Source organism: Oryzias latipes (assembly GCF_053564925.1).
Source record: "Oryzias latipes strain Hd-rR chromosome 1 unlocalized genomic scaffold, Olatipes_Hd-rR_3.1 chr1_Y".
NCBI lineage: Eukaryota > Metazoa > Chordata > Actinopteri > Beloniformes > Adrianichthyidae > Oryzias > Oryzias latipes.
Window position 1 is genome coordinate 10,427,553 of NW_027616335.1, and position 17,880 is coordinate 10,445,432.

The 17,880-nt window shown below is 38.8% G+C and overlaps 3 protein-coding genes across 12 annotated transcripts in view; all 3 read right to left on the reverse strand.

The window, feature by feature from the left end:
- LOC101170401 (TBC1 (tre-2/USP6, BUB2, cdc16) domain family, member 1) overlaps positions 1 to 1,886 on the reverse strand; it is a 45,913-nt gene extending 44,027 nt beyond the window's left edge. For 5 of the 8 annotated variants that reach the window (XM_078943652.1, XM_023956500.2, XM_023956508.2 and 2 more), the window contains exon 1: positions 1,704 to 1,869. The gene's annotated coding sequence lies outside the window, so the exon portion shown is untranslated. Of the gene's footprint in view, positions 1 to 1,415; positions 1,463 to 1,703 lie in introns of those variants that run through there. The other 3 variants (XM_078943654.1, XM_023956495.2, XM_078943653.1) reach the window with 2 other exon arrangements.
- A 37-nt stretch (positions 1,887 to 1,923) lies between these two features.
- Positions 1,924 to 14,185, reverse strand: LOC101164775 (phosphopentomutase). The gene is made up of 13 exons (XM_023956517.2): positions 13,841 to 14,185; positions 11,763 to 11,930; positions 9,449 to 9,640; positions 8,341 to 8,424; positions 8,059 to 8,252; positions 7,719 to 7,908; positions 7,495 to 7,592; positions 7,025 to 7,205; positions 6,576 to 6,669; positions 5,214 to 5,343; positions 4,137 to 4,329; positions 3,845 to 3,978; positions 1,924 to 3,615 (listed from the first exon to the last, which is right to left on the reverse strand). The coding sequence occupies exons 1-13, from the start codon at positions 13,913 to 13,915 to the stop codon at positions 3,513 to 3,515; spliced, it is 1,836 nt and encodes a 611-aa protein (XP_023812285.1). The 5' UTR covers positions 13,916 to 14,185; the 3' UTR covers positions 1,924 to 3,512.
- A 1,826-nt stretch (positions 14,186 to 16,011) lies between these two features.
- Positions 16,012 to 17,880, reverse strand: part of LOC101170154 (zinc finger, CCHC domain containing 7) — a 58,955-nt gene continuing 57,086 nt past the window's right edge. For all 3 annotated transcript variants that reach the window (XM_011474853.4, XM_020702873.3, XM_011474847.4), the window contains one exon: positions 16,012 to 17,152. In XM_011474853.4, the coding sequence (XP_011473155.3) occupies positions 16,563 to 17,152 (590 nt within the window). In that variant the 3' untranslated portion in view covers positions 16,012 to 16,562. The remainder of the gene's footprint in view (positions 17,153 to 17,880) is intronic.

Below are 17,880 nucleotides of genomic sequence, written 5' to 3' on the forward strand. Positions count from 1 at the left end.
ATGACATAAACCTTAAATTAAAGAAAAATGCGTTTTCTATGTAAAAATATATTATGTTCATATTAATAAAATTGTAAGCTATTTCCTGATTTAATTTTTTGGGTGACAAGGTTTAGTTATCAATTTTTGTACAAAAAGCTTAAGTATTTGGGTAAATTTTACATGTGTTTTTTTTGGAAATTGTAAATATTTCTATTGATTAAAGAGAAATATGGGTACCATTTACCCATAATAATTAGGTAAACATACACTCGCTGGCCATCTTATTAGGCACACCTCTCCAACAGCTCAGTAATGCAAATTTCTAATTAGCCAATCACATGGCTCACTAAAATTGAACAATAAAAAGATTGGACAAACATTTTCGAGCCTTATGGGTCTCCATTTCTGATGTGACAGTCAGGTGGTCGGGTCAGAATTTGGCGTCAACATGAAAGCATGTTGCATCTTCTTGCCTTGTATCAACAGTTCAGGGTGGTGGTGGTGTAAAGTGTGGGGGATATTTTCTTCCCCTTACTACCAATTGAGCAAGGTTACAAAGCCACAGACACCTGGGTTTTGTTGCTGACCATGTCCATCCCTTTATGACCACAGTGTACCATCTTCTGATGGTTACTTCCAGCATGATAACGCACCATGTCATACAGCTAGAATCAGCTCAAATTGGTTTCTTGAACATGACAATGAGTTCACTGGACTCAAATGGCCTCCATAGTCACCAGATCTCAACCCAATAGATCACCTTTGGGATGTGGTGGAATGGGAAATGGTATCATGGATGTGCAGCCAAAACATCTGCAGCAACTGCATGATACTATCATGTCAATATGGACCAAACTCTGACGGATATTTCCAGAACCTTGTTGAATCTATGCCACCAAGGATTAAGGCAGTACAAAGGGTAAAGGGGGATCCAACCTGGTACTTGAAAGATGTACCCAAGTGGGAGTGAGTGTATTTTAAAGAATTTAAAAAAATCTTGTAATTCCACCCCTCCAAACCTACTTTTAAATGAATCCAGAAGAACATAAATCCTCTCATTGATTTTTAATACGATCTCAAAGCTACACAGAGAATTTGAAGGTGTTTGGCCGCTTCCCCTCGAGACTCAACCAGTTAAGCGACTAATCAGCCTCAAGGACAAGCATCTGACGGCTCCCGTGAATTTTGGCCTACATGCGGCCGCTTACATGTCAGACAGGGGGGGGTCCGGTGAATCTCATCTGACCCACTTGCCCCACACATAAACAAGACGCGGAGCTGACATGTAAAAGGAGACAAAAAGTAGACCAAAAAAGGGGGTTTGAAACGCAAAGTGCTCATTTGTCCCACCACCATTGGAGCTACCGTGACATTTTCACAACACAATCCGACATAAAAGAATTGGGGATACAATGCTGAATGAATGAGCTTACTTCATTTCTCGACCTTGAGAATGTTTAAGTCTTTGGCATAACGGTGTGAGAGACTCATCTGCGCGGACGTCACGCGGAAGTGAAAACTATTTAGGGCGCTGTTGCACCTGTGCGTTTCACAATTGATCACAATATATTTTTTAAATAGTCTTTCACGTGGGCTAATTTTTTTTACTACAAACGCAGCTACTAAAAGTAAAATAAAAAGTTGTTACTTTGGTTTGGAAGTTCTAAAATAATTCTGTAAACGTTTTTTTTTTTGGTCAGCCCGCTGCAGTCTCATCTCACCTGTTTCAGTTCGGTCCCGCGTGAAGAGCTGCACGCGCTGCAAACACAAAGGAGAAAAACACGCCGCGAGACCTTTCCACAGCTGAAGTCGTCAAAGCTCCGGTTAAAAATAGAAGACAGGGCAGGCCAGACCGCCTTCCTCAGCATGACAAGTGCACTGCTACCACGCGCTGCTAGAGGGATGTAAATATGTAAATGATGGGTGACGTATAGATCTCACTCAACCGTCAGAAATGGTTTTATTCAGAGGAGAATAATGGGCTTCATCACAGTAGTAGCATGGCGCCCCAGTAACACGAAGTCAAGAGTCATACTGGAACATAAAAGGGTATTTATAAATTGAGACATGATCATGATGATCTCAGGATTTGCATTAAGATTCAAAGAGTGGAAAGACCTTTGATAAGGGGGAAAAAAGTGTATCTTACAAAGTTATACTTTTAAAGTTTTAAAGCCCTTCCAATGTCAAGTTTTTCAGAATTCTGTAACAGCATCAGCATTTACAACTCTCCATAAATGTCTTACACTTAACGCTGAACCCAAAGTTAAGAAAAAATGTATATGAGAAAAACAAAAAAACTAGAAACAAAGAATTGACATTGTTGAAATGGCAAGTTGCACATGTAGTTGGTCTTTTTTCTAAGATTAAAAAACGACAATAAAAAATAAAATAAAGTCACAGTGTTTATATGGAATCAGGATTAGCAGGTTTTGTTACCTCCAACAATCTAAACAAAGAACAAATGTACAGCAATTAGTAACTTATGGTGATCCCTAAACATCACTTACATCTCGACTGCATGCTGTTTGAAAGTCAGCCAATGAGTTTCACCAAAAGTTATGGATTCCTGGTTTACAGATTTGTGATTTTTCTCTTTTTTGTTAATCCCTGTCACAGAACAGTGTGTTGTTTCTCCAGCATTCATCAGTAGAACATAAACATTTAGATATTAGGAAACAACTTAAGATCAGCTGTAAAGATAAATCCAAGAATTTCTTGTGAAATCAGAAAAATAAATCCTTATTTTTGAGAGTAGTGAATAAAAGAAAAAAACTGCTGGCAAAAATAATTTTTATCTTTGTAAAACTTAAATATATAATATTACATTTTTTATTATTTGTATATTAATATGTAAAAATGAATACTGTATATTTTCCAAAAGTGGCCGGTCTCCAAGACATCGATCTCCAATAAACACCGGGTCTAACAGGTGCTCTATACTTTGGATTGCCAGTCTCTAAAGAAAAACTTATGTTTGGCTAGTTTAGAATAAAAACTCAATTTATGAAAGGGACTTTCTTAAGGAAGTATTTAACAACAAACAATTAAACGGTTGTTGCTTCTACTCCAAATTATTAGGGGGCACAGATTCTGGCAGGTTGGATCAGCGGCCTGACAGAATCTGTGCCCCCCTGTTTTCAGTAAAATATGTAGGGAAAAAAAGTCAAATATGACAGCAAATTCCTACAAGCCCCAGAATAAAGTATATAGCCAACATCCACCTTCTTTTTACGCCGTTTGGGGCAAAATCTGAGTGCTACGAAACAAATCAATGCCAGAAGTCGTGACACAAGGGAAAAAGTTCTGGCAGGGTAAACATATCTTGGCACAACACCCGTTTCCAATAGACGCATGTCTCTAATAGACCCCGGGCCGGCTGCCAAATGTTTGGAATATATACGGTGGAGGACATACTGTGACAATTAAAAAATGTACGTCTAAGCTGAATAGAATCTCCTTAGTAAGACATTATGTAAAAGAATGCTTCAGAAATATAAACATATCCCAGTGTGTTCCCTTTTTGAGTATTATTCAGGCTTGGGCTGCAGTTTATTCTTTGTTGGTTCAAAGAAGTTCTCAATGATGGCCTCAACCAAGTCATCCAGCTCCTTCTTTAGGTGAGTCACATCACTGATGAGAGCAGGAGGGGAGAAACAAACAAAACGTCATAATGAGGTCAGTGCATTACTAACAGCTGTTTTACAACACTGAATCAAATGTACATGTTAATTCTGACAAATTCAAATTAAAAAGGAAAATGATTACAATAAAATAAAGGATTTTTTCATAAAAAAGTGTGATCTTTGTTCTATATGTTTAACAGTTTATCTTAAGACATCACTCCTTTCCAATTGCCCACCTGTTACCAGGAGCAGCGCATAGTTCCGTGTAGTATTTGATTTTTGGCTCTGTCCCACTGGTTCTCATGGTGGCTACACACCCATTAGAGAAAGTAAACGTGATCATCTGACTGGAGCGAGAGGTTGGAAGAACCTGAAAGATGATAAGCGACAGTGGTTAGATGAACAAAAACGAGAATGTTTTATTGTTTAAATTGGCAGAAACATCCCCAAACCCAACAGTACCCCAAAAGAGTAAAACCCATCAGAGCTTTGTGTCTGTCAGTGAATGTCATCTCTGTATGCCCTCACAGCTTTGTTGTCAGGTTGGTTGCTATCGTAGCCGGTGGTCAGGTCTCGGACAGCAGAGATGCAGAAGCGGCCACATTCTGTGGGGTAAGAGTCAGGTTTGCCGCTGAAGTTGCGCAGACGTTCAAACAGACTGTGGATGACTTTCTGATCGTGGCAGATAAAGTAGGAGTTTTTGCTGATGTGGTAGCCATACCTGAGCAATTGAAAAAGCAGAAAAGAAGGTTTGATTTAACAACCCATGAATGGGTTTAATCCAATGAGCTGAACACCGTCAAGCCTGCTTAGCATTAGGACGGACCACTGCCTGTCAACACCAAATGAGGTAGAATTGTACAATTTTACTCCAGAAGCTCTTAGGAAGGTATGCTGGGATTTGAACACAAAATGATTTAATGCAGTCTAGTGGTCCTTTAAACTTTTACTAAGCTGTTATTCAAGAGCTTTAACATTTCTTCTCTTTCACCCCTTTGCTTACAGATTCACACACCGATATGGAAGCATGCAGCTTAAAGCTCCACCAGTGTGTGAATGGGACTGTGGCTGTAGAGAGCGTTGGACCTTCCAAGAAGGTAGTATAGCACTATGCAATCATTTCCAAGCCCTGAAATTTCTTCTAAACATCTTAATTTGAAAGCAGCCAAAACGGTCTTGAGATTTAACTGAGCAAGAGACCACCTTAAAAAAAGCACCACGGACTCCCAGAATCACCAACCATGTCATACCATTAACACAAAGCAAACTTCTTGGACTTTTTCCGCACAAATAGACAAATTAACACATCAAGCGCTCAAAGGCATCAAAGGCGCTCCATGCTTTACAAGGTTTGCTCCAACAAATGGAACCACACCGATTTACCAGGAAGTATTACACCCGGATGTGACCATAATTTGGAGAAATACCACAACTTGCCCACTGTTCCATTCTGGGGCTCTAACTTGTGTAGTTTTTTTTTTTTTACTACGGCATCTTTTAACAAGTTCAGTCACAAGTGTGACTCCTTGGTCAGCACGGCCCCATGGAAAACACCTGTCATACCCCTCAGTTGGCATCATTATGTGTGACACGTGCGCGTCTTACTCTTCATAGATGGCGGAGAGCTTCTGGGATAGACTTTTGTTCTTAGTGGCCAGAAAGGAAACCATCTCTCCTGCTATTGCTGCAGCACTGACTCCATCTTTATCCAGGACAGACTTACAACACATGTAGCCTGCAATAAACACAGACACGCTTTCAGTTCTTCCCCCGTGCAGAGAAATATCCTGTTTCTATAGTCAGCTGTTGCTTCTTTTAATAACAGTGTGTCCCCAAAGGCATGCGATGCCAATTACAGTTCACTATCATCCAGTAATATAGGAAAGCTCCTTAACTATGTTATGTAATGTGTCCATCTTTTATTAAATGACCAAACTTTAACCCAAGGTTGACAGTGAGAATGGTTCATTTTTTCTAATGATAAAAGGTTTTTGGTAGCAAAAGTTAGAAGCTCTCATCCCAGACCAATCGAAGAGTTTTATATTTTAATACATTATTATTTGCTGAAGCAAACTCCCACAGAAAAAAAAAAAAAAAGAACTGAAAACTATAAGAACCCTTTCAACCCTGACATATTTGACATTTTCTTCTAATTTCATTCTGACAGGGAGTCCCATCCTGTAAAGCTGCCAGAGTCAGAAAGCTCTGGTTAGACCGACATCCTCCAAGGGAGGCTTTTCTTCTGATCCAACCCTCAGAATAGAGATGTTTCCAATATTTAAAAGTGGTTTTCAGCTGCTTGGTTGGCGTGGCAAGTGAATCTGTCAAACACAAATGACCATAGTCTGGAACTCACGTTACACTGAAGAGTTTTACAAGGGAACTTGAAGCTTCAGGAGGAATAAATGTAAAACTGGGATATAAAAATTCTACCATCTATGCTGCTCTACGCACAGTCTGGCTACATAAATGTGTAACTATTATCTATGAGCCATATCCCTGACAGGAAACGCAGAGTGCTCTGAACAGGACAAGGGTTGAACTCCTTCAACCCCACAAAAAGTCAAAATATCATTTTCATTATAGGTACTGCACTCTGACCTATGAAAGCGTACTGCATTCAATTAAAAGAAAAAAAACATTTTGGTCATTTTTTCGTGTTTAAAAAAAAGCCACAGTGTGTCGGTGCCAAACACATGTAGTTTATGTGCTATGGACAGTTTGTTTTTTGTTTGTGGTAATGCAGAAAATGAGCCAAAGCCAGAGTTTTTTAATAAATAGGATCTGCTAGATCTGAGCTTTGAGGTCTGCCTTGATGCTGATGCATGTGAAGCTGCAGAGGCCGTTTGTTGTTCTTTGCTCATGTAGTCCAGAAGAATTACAACAAAAATCAAAACAAATTCACAAAAAGCACCCGTTTTTTATACTGATATGTGTGGAAGAAGAAATAAAAATTGTTGTGCATACCTATAGCTTCTTCAAAAGCAAACAAGACTGTGTTGCCCTGGTCTATGAGATCTTTGGCTCGGTTTCCCATCCACTTGAACCCGGTTAGCGTTTCCTGTGTTAAGATCAAATAAAGCATGAACAATATTCTTCCCCTCCATATTTGCGAATGGGAAAGTTTAAAAACAAAAGAAATTCATCAAGATGAATGACAGAACTTTTCTAGAATTGAAACAATAAAAAGAAAAGTAAAAAATACTTGATTAAATTGAAATTAAGCAGCATTCTTGCTCTTTTTACAGAAGAGCAAACCAGAACAAAAGTTTCAATGCTCAGTGGTAAAGTTGGGTGTGATCCTGCATTATAGTTGTTAAAGACCTGCAAACTCTTTTCTGTAAACCTTAGATTATCAAGTGTAACTGTTTTTAAGCAGCGAGAATGAAATCAGAGTTTTAGATGTGAAGTGTTACCTCAAAGTGAAAGCCCTCCTTCAGAGCAATTGCTCTCAGTATTTTGGATGAGACCGTGCTTGATAACATGTAGATCTTTTTCAAGACAGCAGCGTCAGGGTTCTGCTGTTTCCAGCAGCTGAATAACCACCAACCAAGCAGCGCTCCCAACTCATTACCGCTGAAGACTCGCCACAGCCCACTACAGCACAAACAGAGAGAAAAATTCAATTTTTTTCGCTAAGAATATGCTTATATTTTTTTTTTTTTCTTGTGCTGTATTCTTGTGTAACAAAAATGTTCCGAATTTTTCAAGCAGATTGCTGAAACCAGACTGTAAACCTGCCCTGGAATAAGTAAATGACTGCTTAAAGCGATGATTTCTGCTTTACAGAAGAAACCCTGAGAGACGAGCTGTTTTCTTTCTCAAAGTTTTAGAATGGTGGCAAATATTTTGCTAATTAACTGGTGATGTTTGTGGACAAAACTACCTCTCTTGTTTTTCAGCAACAGCCAGTCGATCAGCATCTGGGTCATTTGCCAACACCACAGAGGCCCCCTCCTTCTCTGCAAGTGCAAACGACAACGTCTATGGGGAAGGGGAAAAAAAAAAAAAACAACAAAGAAATTGTTACATAGTTAAGTAAAATGCAACTTCCATTATATGTAATCTGCAACTTGTTTGCTGGTGGGATTTCTGGAAGCCTTTACACACCAAAACTCCCTCTCCTTCCTCCGGATTGGGGTATTTGACAGTGGGAAATTCGGGGTCGGGATCCTTCTGTTCCTCCACAGCATATGGAGGAGGCAGGTCAAAGGCCTTGAATGCTGACTGGACAAAAGAGTGACCAACGCCGTGCACAGACGTGTGCACTATTTTCACTTTTGAGCTCTTGTTTATGTCCCTGTCAAGTCAGGAAACACATTTTCCTCCTTTAGTTGATTTCAGACTAAAACAAATCTCTGATCAGAGAACAGGGAATAGTTGACTTAAGTGTCTAAACACCAAGATCTTCATAATTGTCAATAACTGTCAGAGTTATTCCACGAATCACCTGTAATGACAGAGTTTCTGGATGGCTTTGAAGTATTGCGTGTGGACATCTTGATAGGGGTCTTTGAGCAAAGGGCTTTTAAGTGCCTCTTCTGCGTTCCAGGACTCTGGCCAGGGTTCTAAGTTTCCTTCTATGGCTTTAGAGATTCCTTTGTCATGAGGAGACACAATCTGCGCCCCATTTTCCCAATAAACCTACAATAAACAACAAAGTATCCCCGGTCAGACAAAATACAAAAAGATATGTCAGTGTATGAAACGGCAAACAAAAGTAGAAAATTGCCTTGTAGCCGTTGTCCTGTTTGGGGTTGTGAGAAGCAGTTATCATGATGCCTGCACACAAACTCAGGTGGGAAACTGTAAAAGGCTGCAGGACAAATAGGAGAATGAAAACAGACAATTGCATAGTAAGTAAAATACAAGATATAAAGTTTAAAACATAAAAAAAAACTGAAAAAAGTTGACCGTACCTTTGAAAACAGACATAAAAAGTAATAAAAGCTGAAAGGATTTACTGCTAAAATATTGTTTGTGTGGGGAACCAGACAACATTTAAAAACAGAATATTAGTATACAGTGCTCCCTCGCTATGATGCGGTTTACCTTTTTTGGTTTTGCAGATTTTCTTCCAATTTAACTGTGCATGCTTTTTGTTACAGTGAACGGTGTTCTGCGTCCTGATTGGCTCTGGAACTTGTCAGTCAATCTTCTCTGTTATGTCTGGTACAGGATACGTTCAGCCAAACTTACAAACATTTTTGATAGCGAGCAGATCTTTCCTTTAATTCTTTAAAACTGAACTTATTTTTTGACCAAAGTATGAACTTTGAAAGTTTAAACAAGAGAGAAAAATGTGAAAATGTTTGTAAGAAAGGTGTATAAAGTATGTAGTGAGGTTTTACAGCCTTAAATCATCTATAATTAATAATAAACTAACTAAAGCAGATTTTACCTATCATGAGTTATTTTTAGATTGCAACTCCTACAATAAATGATGAAAAACTTTACTTGATAAAAAAATGATAAAATCATCTCAATAGATCTTTTAAGAGGAATCAAATTCATAAAATAAATCCTCTTAAAGACAGTTTACCAACTTTTTAACTACTTATATGTAGCACTTGGAATAGCTGGTTGGGGTGTAGGCTCCCCTCTATATAGTGTACCGACTAGGAACTTAAGTTGAACAATAGAACAAGTCGTTTACTGGGTGAATTCAGGCTGAATAGAATTGATATAACTTTTGTCTAGATCTCTTCATCGCCACTCAGAAACATGTCAACAGATGAACCGACTTGACTCAGGACAGTGAATGTGGTGAAGCTCGAGTTTGAAATAAACCGGAGAACAGTTTTGTTTGATGGTCTAATCACAGAAATTCAAGTGATTACCACAAAGGGTGTTGGGGTGATGTCAGAGAAGAGATGAACCGGGACTCCTCTGCTTGTGAACACTGCAGCAGCCAGACTGGCAAATCGCTTGCTGCTGCCTCCACTGGGAGGGTGGGCCCGCGCATCGTAACCAATCACCACCCCTCGCTCCTTCAGGTCCCCAAAAGTCTGCTCCAGATAACAGCAGAAACCCTGTCCAGGTAAAAGAGAACATAAAAGAGGACATTTGTTATTGTGTGATTGCAACAGCAAAACAATAACACTGTTCCACATGTGTGTTGTTTAACCAAGAATATTATATCAGGAATACAGAATATAATCATGAAAAATACAATTCCATACTAAAAAGTCAAAGATGTGCAACAATGAATTCCAAATAAAAGCTAAAAAGCATTTTATCTTCACTCTTGAAACCGTGCACTCACATGTTCTGCAGTAATGGACACACATGATCCAGGTAATCAGTTGTGAGTGGGGAACGGACATATAGCAAACATACAGACACATCGGCCGTTGAGGCCTGGAGTGAAACGGTAAGAAGGGTCAGAGAGCAAAAAAGAAAAAGAAATGACCTGAGGTCATGGCTAAGTTTGACAAAGAAAATCTGATCTACTTTGAAAACAAACTTCAAGAAAAGTTTTGTCTCATTCTTAACATTAGTTTAGAGCTGCCTGTCCTTCCTCAGCATCTACCATCCATGCCTGTTTAAAAACTCTCTCTACACTGCTTGGCACTAATGAGCAGACTGAGCTGAATTCTGAATTCTGACTGAACATATCTGATCCAGGTAAGCAGTGTGTACAAAAACTCCTAATCATACGATGACTGATAATGGTCGGCTAATACTTCATACTGATTGGCCATCGCAGGGGTTTTCTTCCAACAGCTGTCCACACTCTGTCTCTGTACTCCCGCATGGAAGTCCCATCAAGTTTATTTCCTAACTTCTTCAGTAAAGCTTCCATCATGGGCAGTGTTAAAAAGACAGTTTTCTCGATCCAGTTTGCTCAAAATAAGTATGGACGCGACTGTACCACGGGCATAGAATACCAAACATCATCGACTTGTGTCACATTTCCCAGCAACGGGGGCAATTAGCTTCCGGCCTCGTGACCCGGGCGATTACAAATTGTTATTAAGTATAAACGACTTGTAAGACCTGAGGTGATATTTTAGCAATCATGGAGACTAGAACGAGATATATGGCCTGGGAGCTTGAGGGTCCTGCACAGTATCTTAGCTGTTCCTAGCACTGCGCTTTTCTGGACTGAGAGGTCTGAGGTCTTTCCAGGTATCTGTTGTAGCCACTCTTCCAGCTTGGGGGTTACTGCCCCGAGTGCTCCAATTACCACAGGCACCACTGTCACCTTCACTTTCCAGGCTTTCTCCAGTTCTTCTCTGAGTCCCTGGTATTTCTCCAGTTTCTCATGTTCCTTCTTCCTGATGTTTCCATCGCTTGGCACTGCCACATCCACCACAACGGCTTTCCTCTGTTCTTTATCCACCACTACAATGTCTGGTTGGTTTGCCATTACCATCCTATCAGTCTGGATCTGGAAGTCCCACAGGATCTTTGCCCTCTCATTCTCTACCACCTTCGGAGGTGTTTCCCATTTTGACCTTGGGGTTTCCAGTTCATATTCTGCACACATGTTCCTGTATATTATTCCAGCCACTTGATTGTGGCGCTCCATGTATGCTTTACCTGCCAGCATCTTACATCCTGCAGTTATGTGCTGGATTGTTTCAGGGGCCTCTTTGCACAGCCTACACCTTGGGTCTTGTCTGGTGTGGTAGATCTTTGCCTCTATTGCTCTGGTCCTCAGGGCTTGTTCCTGAGCTGCCAGGATGAGTGCTTCAGTGCTGTCCTGTAGGCCAGCCCTTTCTAGCCATTGGTAGGACTTCTTGATATCAGCCACTTCAGTTATGGTCTGGTGGTACATCCCATGCAGGGGTTTGTCCTCCCATGAGGATCTGTCCTCCAGCACTGTCCTCTGCTTTCCATTGCCTGAGACATTCACTGATCTATCTATCTATCTATCTATCTATAGATATATATAGATATATATAGATAGATATATTATTTTCACTATTTGGGCCGGAGTCTAAATATATAATCATGGTTTTCAAATTTAAACGACCTGATAATTTGACAGTAAGGCATAACTTTTGGAGGTCTATATTTATTGTCAAGACGGTTAGTTAGCAGTATTTGGAGCAGACAACAATACAGCAGTGATCGTCACCGGCAGAGACATACAAAACCATGTAACTGCGTGCTTCACGTGAACCAGCAGTTTATCCATTTACTGACCTGCGTGGTCTGGATGATAGTGAGGTCATTCATACAGGATGTGCCGGGGCCCATGGCTGCTCTCAGCCCGGCGGTGCCAAACTCCATCCTGGAAGAGAAGCATTTCTTCAAAGCCTCCACAGCCCCGTCCTGCAGCAGGTCCTTCACCATCTTAACCGTTTTAGGGTTCTACAAAAGAGAAACAAATGGACAGCAATCGTTTTGTTGTTGTTTGTTTTATACTTCATTTCAGCTGTAAGAACTTTTACAAACAAATTCTAGTATCATTTTCAAGAGTAACAAAACCTGAAAAAATAACAAATAATCATAAATATATCAAAAGGCTCACATTTGTAAGACACTCCTTCTAAGCAAACCTAATTATCCAAAGGCTAATGAGCCTGATTCCTTTGCCACGGAGACCTAATTGAGGACATTGCATGTCTTTTTAAGGCCAAGAAGGAATCTGCTTGTTGGTCAGATGTCTGCATGCACATTAGTCTCATCACAGTGAGAGACTCTCGTGACTCAGCTTTTCTACTTTTCTGTAGGGAATAGAAAGCCTCCTGACGGTTTTCAACCAACCCTAACTACAGGATGAGCGCTTCACACATCAAAAATGTCTCTCTGAAGCTGGCAAACCTCCATTCCCTCAAAAACAGACTTCACCTTTACAAACTCCTGAGCCTTCCTCACCAAAAGGCAATTCTTGTTGTGGCATTTCTGCACAACCACTAGGTTAGTGAATTACTGTTAAAACACAGATTGAGTTCACTTTGAATCACAAAGACAATTTCTGATTTAACCTGACGGTTAATTCTTCTTTTACATTCCTTAAAAAAGTAATGTCTGGTTAAAAACTATTTTTCTAAAGGTAGGCATTCAAATTGTGAACCAAGTTGAAACTTATATTATCTGAAAAATGAATTTAAAAAAAGCTGAAAGTTTTTAATTGCATTAAATAAATTATGAATTTACTTAAAATAGAAAAAAATTATGAATTTACTAAATCGATAGATATTTTTTTTAATATTCATAAATTGTACATATAAAAATTATACCATTATTATCAAACACTACAATAATATAAAAATAACTCGTCAAGGAAAGGTAAAACATAATAAATGAACATAAAAAATGTAGTCCAACAAAATGTATTTCTATGTTGAGAAACTAAATATGATGCAAAGGAGAAATATCTAGTGTGAAAAAACCAAAACAGTACTTAAAGATTTCATTTCTGGCCCCCTAAAGAAATTAACAACAGGTCAAGCTGAAAGAAAAATCCCACAACTTGACATCAGTGCAAATACGGTAATTTCCTCCCCCAAAAATATGATAAACTGAATGGAATACATATAATGTAAGTAATACATGGATTTTTACAGCTTAATTGCTTCATTCAACTGCATATGTAATTAACATTAATTGTTATTGTATAAAAAAACAAAAGTCAGCCAGGAATATTGTGCACCATTAATAACAAAAATAACAAAAGTAAAGAGAAAGACTAGTGAAGATGAAGTGATTTTGATAATTAAAAATAAATAAAGATATAACCAAAACTGAATGACCATTTTAAAGCCATTAGTTGGGTTTTATTTAGTAAACAAACCTTGAAAGTAATTTACGTTTAGGATCCCCACTAGAAATATAAAAAATATATCATCTAGACATAGATTTTGTCAGTGATGTGCATTTTGACTAACACAAGACTTGTGTTCACGAGAAATATTTAACAAAATCAAGATTTAGCTTTACTTATAACTTATTAAGTGTATAACAATGGATACACTAGCAATAGTGTGTTTGTCAAGACTAGAATTTTGACACGGAGTTTGCTTTTCAGCGGGGGGGAAAATGTAGTTACTGAAATAAAAGCGAGACATTGTTGAACACTCATCAGCTAAATCGAGTTTGCAACAACAAAGCAACACATTTCTTAAAAAAAAACACATTTTGTTGTTAGCTAGCTTAGCTAACGCTAGTCAGCGAGGATTTTCCCTGTTTGAACGGACGTTACAGACCTGCTGTAAACGCCGTAAGGTGTAAAGCAGTGAAAACAGAGAGCTAGCACTGCAGGCTAGCTGTCAGGTTACCTTGTCATACTGCAACCATAGCTGGACAGCCTGGTCCAGTTTAGTGTCACCGGTGGGAACCAAATCGTTCTGCATGTCTCTTCTTAGTTCGGCTCCAGGCGATTTCCAGTTTATTTCTGTAAGTTCTTAGAAGCTTAAAGTTCTCCTCTAAAATGATTTTTCAGCTCTCCAGCAGCCGGGGATGACGGCACCTGACTCCACTTCCGAGCCACAGCAGACAGGCAACCAGCTGCGACCAATGACTGCTTGTAGAGGCCGCGAGGTTTGCGACACGCATGCGTCACTTGCGGCGTTCGTGGACTGTCGTAAAACTGGGTGTTACATTTCTCTGACTTTTTTGTGTTCTAAGGAAGATGAATTTAGATAAATTTATATTTTTTATAAAAACTTTAATTCGTAGATAAAGGCATGTTAATTTAGCATTTACAACCTCAGTGAGCTACTTCAATGTCCTTTGACAAGCTATACATGGTGAAAGTATACAAAATCTATAAAAAGTAAATGATTATGAAAAAAAGTTATCTGCAACTGCATAACCAAAGGCCATCTACTGGACTCTGCCTGTGTCTTTCAATTGTTATTTAAAAGAAATAGATTAAAAGAAACTCATATAAAACTATTTGGAAAAGAAATTCAACGCAAACTGAATTGAACAGTGATGAGTCAGTCGGTTAGGCCACAGTTCAAAACTTCTGTGTCCTTTGAAAGGACATTTAGCCCCCGATTTCCTTCAGTTTAATTAAACTTGTGTGGCCCAGTCTATTTTTGAGAAATGTGTCTGCTAAATGGTTACACGTGAATGCAGCTTCATTACAATTAGACTTCATTGAAAGAGGGATCACAGCAAGAAGCAGCTTAAATGTGGGAGGAGGAAAGGTTCGACTTAAGGTCAAATTGTCTAAAAATGTGGGGTACGCCAAAACCGTTTATAATTCATCTACAGTAAACCTTTAAAATCACTTTTTTCAAAAACTAGTAATGGTGCCGAAATTTGTTATCATAATATAAAGTCTGTTTTGTCCTAATAACTTAGAATCAGTTGTTTTCGCAATGTTGTCCAAGCTAAGCTAAAATAAAAACCACTGTAATAATTCAATTGTGCCCTCATCAGGGACCTTCAACTACATGTTTTACTTCTAAAGAAAAAGTGTTTCTTTAAGTTGAAAGCAAACAATCAAACCCCTATAATCTTATGTAGCATGTAATGAGTGTGGTCAAATACGTGTATAGGGGATAAATGTTCTAATATTTTGACAGAAAACATGAACAAAAATGAACAATCAAGCTGTTAGAAAAAATATTCTAGTAGAAGGATCTTTTAAAAATATGCCAATGACGATCAATATATATAATCATATGCAAAAGTTTAAGTTTGCTTGTAAACATTTTCTTTAAATGTCATTAAATAAAAATGACAAATTCAGATTTCTTTAATTTACCTTGAAATGCCTTCAAAAAGTATTTTTGTTGCAAACAGAATTACTAACAGGTCCAGAGAAGGGGGGAAAAAAAGCTAAAAAATACATGTCAACTTATCTCACTTCAAGTATTTTACATTCTGCTTTGAGTAAAACTAAAAGTCTGCAGACTGACTTACTTTTACTAATCTTCTCAGTCATATTATGGTAGACCAAAAATAAAAACCTGCCAGATTCTTTAGCTTAAACAGGTAGTCATGATGGCAAACATTTTCCATTACCCAACATTAAAAACTATTTGGGAGTTCTAATGTTTGAGGACCTAATGATCGACAAAAACAATCTGCAGCTGAGTTCCAGCTCGTTCTCTGGTCCTTCCTTTTTTAACAACGTGCCATACTCTGCAGGGAAACTCCTCTCTGGTTTAACCCGCCTTTGGGGTAGAGACTTAAGAGGATATAGTTCTGTTTTTATTTACTGCTGTCGGCATAAAAAAATAAAAACGTTAAACCACAAGCCATAACACAAAGAACAAAAAGTTTAGTCTAAATAAACCCTGAATACTTAAGTCTACCAGCACAGCTTCTAATTTTAGTTTTCCCACTGATGGAACGGCTAAAAATAATTATTTTGATTTCCATCGCAAGATTTTAGAATTTATTTTTTGAATACAAAGAAGAAATCATGTCAACTGTCAGTGGCACATGCTAACTAAAACTCCTTTTGTAACTGTTAATCAGCATCACAAACATCTCCAGTAATATGCATATTTATTCTGTAATTACTCATTAAGATGACTTACAATGAATTTAGATAAAGAAGACTTTCTTTCCATCAAAATGACATTACCAAAAGCTTTTTAAAAAGATTTACTATCCTGTTCTTGTAACAGTAGCAAAGGTGTTTCTTTGTCGTACAGCTCAAGACCTGTTTTAAAAAATATTATGGGTTAAATTTGAACAAAGAACAAACCACTAAGAAACTTTTCATCAGAACACAATGTCGACTTAAGCTGTTTGACGTTTCTCTTTGCCAGCCACTAATGCACATTGTCTTCACAGAAAATGTTTCCACTGTAAAAATGACAAAAACATCATCTGAAGCTAAATTACGTCTATTTGCATTTCAATACTACAAAAAGCTTCCAGTTCTGTTCCTGCTAGTGTGATCTAGGCATGAATCACCGTGTGAATTTGTGGGAAAAGGCTCTAAAAGCCTAATGTTGACTACAGCTCTTCTGCTGAAACCTGAGTGACAACACTGAGTGTGGGATGAAAACGGCCCTTGTGGGCACCCCACTGATGCTATCTGCTGCGTTTGCGCTGCTTGATGCTAAACAGGTCTTCATCTGTTGGGTACTGTGTGTTCAGTTTTTTCTGGGAAAATTTTTTCCCGTTTTTCTTTTGCTCTGCTTTTGGTTTTGTTGATGGCGGCCTCCATCTGTTCTCTCCCACGGTCCACCTAGGACAGTCGCGTCGCTTTCCTTGATGTCCCTCTGTCAGAGATGAGTGAATCCGCTTCATCTTATTTTTCTTTTTCATCTTCCTTCTCTCCTCTGCATCCTTTTTTGGCCTTCCTCCTCTCGGAAAGTCATCTTCTTCATCTAAAACGGGTTTAGCAGGTGGTAGTGGGTTTCTGGAGGAGGGCACAGGTCTCTTGGGCTTCCACTGTTTAGCACTGCCACCCCCATCCCTGAACTTTTTTGTTGTGGGTGTTTCATCTCTGAGCTCTTCATCCTTAAAAAATATATGGTTAGGATTGGACTTGTGGATTGGCTTTGGGGTTTGGTAAGGCGTATTGTTCGTCTGGGTGTTGATTTTCGGTTTCTTTTTAGGTGCTGTGAGGGTGGAAGGAGTCTGAGAAGGTCTGGGGAAGCTGCTGTTTTTCCGCATTTCTGATAAAAATAGAAAAAGAAAGAATGAGGTTAGTACTATTTGCTGATGCAGAGACACTCGTGAAGGCGATTAGCCTACATTTGGCATGTGGAAATAAGGAGAAAACCATCACTTCATGAAAAAATTGAATATTTCACAAAGAATACGAGTATTCTCACTGCAAATAAAAAAAAGCATTTTTGTCCTAGCTCGACAACAAAAGAGCAAAATCTCAAAAATCCCAAGTAACAAAGTAATTGTAAACCTTTTACTTTGACAAAATGTTTCAAACTGTTTACCCATGTTACCCTATTATTTTGTATTTTTAAGTTACCTTTGGAATATAAAAAAAAGAACAATTTTAGGTCCATCAAAAGAAATAAAGGTATCCATCTTTAATTTATGGTTGTTTTGATAGGACTAGTTGTTAAAATCCCTAATATTGTACCACTCCAACTACTGAGTTTTGGTTCTTTGGAGTTCCGTGAGGTTTCTACAGCAGGACACGTTGTCAGCTGTGTACCCCTCTTCAGAGGTAGGCCTGCCACTGTCCCCCGCTGTTATTTAGTCATTGTTGCCGTCCAGGTGATGTCACTCCTCCTCAGCCACAGCCAATGGCTTGCCCTCTCAGCTGTGTTGGTCAGCTCCTTAATGGCCTGTCTATAAGCCTGTCCTCTGACCCCGACCTCTCTGAGGAGCTTCGTGGCTGTACTGGCTACACCCTGCACCCTTTTAATTAAGCCAAGTA

Bases quoted from the DNA above. Each gene is read 5' to 3' on its own strand.
- LOC101164775 (XM_023956517.2), bottom strand. From the start codon at position 13,915: ATGCAGAACGATTTGGTTCCCACCGGTGACACTAAACTGGACCAGGCT. The intron at 11,931-13,840 runs GTAACCTGACAG...TCTCTTTTGTAG, and splicing joins TATGGTTGCAGTATGACAAG to AACCCTAAAACGGTTAAGAT. The intron at 7,206-7,494 runs GTAGTTTTGTCC...TTTGTGCTGTAG, and splicing joins GTTGCTGAAAAACAAGAGAG to TGGGCTGTGGCGAGTCTTCA.